Genomic DNA, 5,959 nt, shown 5'->3' with positions numbered 1-5,959 from the left:
TGAGCTCCCCACTCATTCTAGCTCGGAAATACGAGTAAGCAAGTAGACTCTCCCCGAGATGGTGACTGTGGGCCTGCTGTTGTGTGTCCTTACTGTGGTCGGTAGGGTTTTAGTTGACCTGTGCGTTTTAGGGAGTATTTGTAACTTGGCTAAGACGAACCAACAACAAGTTCCTGTAACTATCGGAAACACTCTGATTTGAAACCTCTAGTCCCTAGAATTCGTTAACAAAAAATGACAGTATCGGGTGTTGTTCTGAACCACTCCAGTAAGAGAACTCGTTTTCTGTGTCTTTGGAGACAGTGCGACATTCACACATACTTTATTGGATTGATAATTGATTGAAAACAATCAGACACCTCTCTTACCCCGACACTGCCCTCCGGTCCCATGGAACTCCATCCGGGTTCCCATAGGGCAGACTGTGAGAGCCTTAGCGGGGTCTACACACCGCGGCTTGGAGAACGAAGGTAAAAATCTTTCCATTCCCCTGATTCTTAGGCCCACTCTTTTCACGTCTCGAATCTATGTTGAGAAATCGACACGTGCATTTGATGGGGAGGTACTTTTTCTCCCTAAAATGTTGGAATAAACTCACGATGGGGTCATACAGAGGACGACATCTGAGAATGGGAAAATGCGATTGCTGTCATCGGTTTTCAGCAACACACTTATCTCAGGCCAGGGACTTTTTCAGATGCATCTTCTGTCAAGTGTTTTGGGGAAAACCAATAAAGTCAGAACCTGAGAAACACTCCTTTGTTCTCCTGAGACCTGGAAGCAGCACATGGCCTCGAACCCCTGCACTGCCGTCTGTTAACTGGAGCATCAGCTGACGGGGCAGCTGCTCACGTCCATCAATCCCATCTGTCCATTTACAAACTGGGGAGAAGGCGGTGTCATGAGGACTAGAGAAGGTAACAAGTTTTCAGTCACCTGTGCAGCTATTGGAACATAAGTGTTCTCTTCCCTTTTCCCACAAGTCCTTCTGCAATGACTTCCTGTTTTTAAAAACATACCTGAGTCATTTTTTTATTGATTTCAGAGAAGAAGGGAGAGGGGGAGAGAGATAGAAACATGAATAATGAGAGAGACTCGTCGATCGGCTGCCTCCTGCACACCCCCCACTGGGGATCGAACCCGCAACCCAGGCGTGTGCCCCGACTGGGAGTAGAACCCAGGACCTCTTGGGCCATGGGACGACGCTCAATCCATTGAGCCACCACAGCCCGGCTACCTGAGACATTTCGATGTCACGAGGCCAGTGTCTGCACACCTCAGCACGAAGCTGGGAATGGATTCTCCACATTAGCTCGGGAGTTAGATGGATCTGAAACTGTCTCCGGACGACCTCCGTGTCTCCTTTTCCCTTGTCAACTGCCGTAGCCATCTCTGCCCTTAGCGGTGTGCAAGGCAGTCACTCGTTTCATGGCAGAGTATTTACATGGCAGCCTAAAAACCTTATGAAAACTTAGCTGGCTTTTTATTTCAGAAAGAAACTGCAAACACAAACGTGGCCATTTTAACTAAAGAAAACTTCAGGCTAGACCCGTCGTGACCAGCTGACGACAGTGTCTTTCGTGTGAAACGGTAAAACGTTTCTGGTAATACTTCACTGTCCTTTCATCTCACCTCGATGAGGAACTGGGTATTTTTAAAGCATCCCTGTGTCCCTCTAGAAAACGGAACGGCTGTCTTTGGTTTATGCTGTCAGGTTTGGAGTTAAGGATTCTCCCTCTAGAGGTCTCCTCGGCGCTGGAGCCATGTGCATATCTGTGAATGAGTCCTGCGGGAGCGCGGAGATACAGTGTGGCACTCGAAGCAGCATGCACATCCTGCCCTAACTCAGCACCTGAGGTCTGCGCAGGCGCAGACAGTTGCATGCCCGGAAGTACACGTGGCATCGCTGCATGCCTTGCATTTCTCCAGCCAAAGAGCTGCTAGTATAGACGTTGCATGTTTAAAAATTGAACCCAGACTCTAGCATGTTTCAATTTTTAAAACGCCACCGACTGATCAAGTCTGCATGTCCGAAATCAGGGACCTAGAAGGATGCACCCCTCTGTGTGGCCATACCCGGGTTACCCGAACACTTCCTAACCCACGGTCTATTTCCTTACAAAATTTAAAACTAAGTAAATGCCTGGGTGCCGTTGTGAACACAGCAACGGTTTCTAAATGCGCCTGTTAAGAAAGGGATTTAACCGTCCTGAAGATCCCCGGTTTGATGGAGCTGGGCTCGCTGAATGCCGCAGCCAATCAGAGGAGCAAGGCGCCCACGGCTGTCCTGCCCTTTCGTCTTAATGACGGTGCGAAGGGAGCGTCTTCCCTGAGAAGCGGTTCTGCGCGGAGGCCGTAAATAGAACCGCGCCTTGAACGGCTGTCCCAGCCTCTGTCACCGACGCCCGGATAATTCGCCGCGGGGTTTCGAACGTCTCCTCCCCACGGGGTTTCCAGAACGTTTTCTGCCCGCTCGACTTTATCCAGAAAGTAAACTAGCATTTGCTTTGCAGTGAAATGTGAATGTGCTGATATAACTGCAGGTCCCAGGAGAGGCATGACACCCCGAGACCTGAAACTGTGTGGGATTACTGACCTCCCTGTTAGAGGTCCGGGTCCGAAAGGCGCCAGGCTGTGCACGTACAGCCCCGCCCTGGGAAACCGCCCCTCTGCTGGCCGCCGCCACCCCTCCCGTGTTTGGGAAGCAGACGTTACCATGGGGCTCTCAGGGCTGCGAGCTGCCCGTGATGCCCGCGGCGGGCACCGGCCTGGGAGGCTAGACCCCGGAGTCACTGGCACGGGGTCCTTCCGCCGTGACGGCGGGTCTTGATTGGTCAGTGAGGAGAGCTCTTCTCGGTGCTCACGGCCTCTGCCCTGGTCCCTCGTCTGCATCCGGGCCCCCCTAAACCACCACGGCGAGTGTTTACATGAAAACAGACCGGGGGTGGTCAGTAACCAATCATTTGCTGATACCGACTTCCCAGGACTCTGTAACAGGTGCATTTGCATGTGGTTAGCACACCATGTGGAACACCTGGAACCGAGTCCCTTACGTGCATTGCCCCCTTTTGCTGCCCCCCTGGGAGCACGGGGCGGTGACCAGAACATCTCCTCTGGGAAGCACGTCAGGAGCATGAACACCAGACGCCCCTGGGGTGAGCTCAGGGCCAAGACCTCTGACACCCTTGAGTCTGTGAGCAAAGGCAGCTGGTTTCCTAGGCCAGGCCGCACCCGCATAGAGGCGTGTGCAGGTCCCCGAACTTGCGTCACCGGGAATTACAGGGCACTCAGGGTGTCCACCGGGCCGAGAAGAAAGCTGTTTGAACAGTTAACACCGTCTGAGACACACACGTGACTGTTGTGCTCGATTCGTGAAGTGGGTTTCGGTTCTGCTTTGTGTTGGGAGCAGGTGGCGGCAGAGCTGGGGTTCAGGAAGGGCCCCCCTTCCTCTGGAGTATGTCCCCCAGCAGTTAAACGGGTTCTTTTGGCATCAATCCTCAAATGGTCTTTTTCTTCTTCTTCTTTTTTTTTTTCACTTTAGAGGGAATGGGAATGCCCTTTCCTGGGTTGGGTCAGTTTCACTCTATAGTTACCACCTGGTGTTCTGTTTTGTTTCTCTTGCAGAGTGAAAGAATTGAAAAAGGCCAAGGAACTTGAAGACATACAGCAGCATCCCTTAGCAATGTGACATTGCTTTTCAGACTGTTTTCATTTCTGTTTTTAGCAGAGACATGCAACAACACACAAGCGCGCGCACACACACACGCACACACACACACAATCCCTCTGCAGTTTTGGAGAGATCAGCTGCAGGATTTTAACAGGAATGTTTCGTTCATTGCATTTGCACTTTCATGGACAACTTTTAATTTGATCAGCGAGACATCATGGAACTCAACCTTCTGTTGGGTCGCGGGAAAACCAGACGCCGCGAGGAAGGGAGAGAGGCTCCCCCTGGGGAAGCGGCCGCTTTCCTGCTCACATAGGGCTGTACTCAAACATCGCGTGGAACTGTACAAATATTTATACCAAAAATACAGGGGAGAAGCGGTGGGGATGCGCTGGCAACACGAGAACGCTGCTCCCGCACCTGCCAGTGGCTTCCAAGAGGCTGAATCTTCGGGATTCGTTGTCAGCGGAGGGCTTAGATCACCCCAATCTTTATTGCGTCCGTGCGTTCTCATTTCCTTCACTGTTCCGTTTGTTCTTGTTTTAACCTCGACAGCACACTTAATGCAACTTTTTAAAAATCTGCAGGTTTTTAAATGTCTTGTGGAAATTTGCAGAGGGGCGGGCGTGGCAAACGGGTAATGCATGGGAACTGAGGAGAAACCGCTTCCAGAGTGAAGATTTATTTTCTTGTCCCCACCCCCCACCCCCCACCCCAGGAACCTGCGAGGACTCATCGTGTCCCTTTTCTCATGTTCAGCACTTTAATTTTTTTGCCTTACTTTCATGTGCAATGGGGGTTACTTAGAGAATCCGTAGAGCATGTAGCTTTCTCCAGTAACCCTGGGAAGTGTAGTCATTCTGAGGAATCATAAACCTTGCCTGGACATTTGCCACCTAAAAGATCAGTGTGGTGCTGCGTTCTGGCCAGTAAATTCCATATTTTTGGCTATATCTCATCCAAACAGAGCAGTTTCTGTGTATATATATAGAAGGTAGAGATGGAAAGTGAGAAATATTTGAAAGGGATTATATTAATTGCTAAATATTTTATTCACAAAGGTCAATAACATGGCAAGATAAAATTATTTGTATAGTTTTGTCTGAATGAGCAAGAAAAATGTGGATGTATTGTTTGTATATATTGTATATATTAAAACAAAGAGATATGTGCATGAAATCAAGAAAAAAGAAATGAACACAAGCAAAGCATTAGTGGCTATGGTCTGTAAAATGAAACAAAAAAAAACTTTATTTCACTATAAGAGTACTTTATTTTAAATGTTCTTTAGAAGAACATTTTGCTAAAGCATGACTAAACTGCAAAAAAAATAAAAATAGAGCTACTGTATTTAGACTTAGGAGAAAAGGCAGAGTAACATTACTTAAAAAAAAAAAAGGATATGTTTACATTTAATTTTGGCTACCAGGAGTTTATTTTATTTTATTTAAAAAAAAAATTTTGCCAATGGTGCCAAGTAATGTGAATGCTAATATTGCTTAAGAAAATTAAGTTCCTTTTGCTAAACAGATAATCATAAGATGAATCCGTAAACAGCTTAATACCATCCACTCGCTCCAACAAAGACGACCAAACCCTGACAAAAGAAATAGTGCGAAAGGTAGAAAAATGTCTCACGTTTTCATATCTCCTGCTGGAAATCAGAACACGTCATTTAAAAAACTGCACACAAAAGAAGTAATTAAAACTTTAAGAGATGCAGACTGGTCTTGTAGGGATGTCACGGCACATGACTATTTTCACAGAACGAGGAGCCAAAGAAATCGGATGCTTTTAAACATTCAACGACTAACGTCCCATCGAGGAGAATCCAGTTCGCATCTGCCGATGCCAGTTTAAAAATTCCCAGGTTACGTTTCAGGACCAGTTGGTGTAAAGCTGAAATAATAGTGTGTGTGTGTGTGTTTTTCTTCTTGGTTCTGGCTGCCAACTGTAAGTTAAAACTCAAGGCTCGTTGTGAAGCCTAAAAATATTCACAAATAAGCTTTTAAACTGGTGTCTTTTCAGAAGGACGGTAGACACGACAGGATCGAGGTAAACACTGGGGTCAGTGCTCTTGGTGCCTTTTCTATAATTGTACTTGTTTTTTAATTCCTTTCACTGCCAACCTCAAATTACTGTACAGTATACGTCTTACTGCTTGTGATCAGCTTTCGACCACAGTGACAGCCCCACAACTAGTAGCCATCTGTACATTTGTAAACTGAGCTGACTCAATTTTGTTATTTTAAATGTGTGGGTTATGTTACAGCTGTTGCAGTCCCCCCC

At 47.4% G+C, this 5,959-nt stretch overlaps 1 protein-coding gene across 1 annotated transcript in view; it reads left to right on the top strand.

The window, feature by feature from the left end:
- Positions 1-5,332, top strand: part of CAMTA1 (calmodulin binding transcription activator 1) — a 749,204-nt gene extending 743,872 nt beyond the window's left edge. The window contains exon 26 of the mRNA XM_006766821.2: positions 3,625-5,332. Within this exon, the coding sequence (XP_006766884.2) occupies positions 3,625-3,657 (33 nt within the window). The 3' untranslated portion in view covers positions 3,658-5,332. The remainder of the gene's footprint in view (positions 1-3,624) is intronic.
- The last annotated feature ends 627 nt before the right edge of the window (positions 5,333-5,959 follow it).

The sequence above is a fragment of the Myotis davidii genome, unplaced genomic scaffold (genome assembly GCF_000327345.1).
Source record: "Myotis davidii unplaced genomic scaffold, ASM32734v1 scaffold299, whole genome shotgun sequence".
Lineage (NCBI taxonomy): Eukaryota > Metazoa > Chordata > Mammalia > Chiroptera > Vespertilionidae > Myotis > Myotis davidii.
The sequence above is the reverse complement of the archived record's forward strand: the minus strand, read 5'-3'. Positions and strand labels throughout refer to the sequence as shown.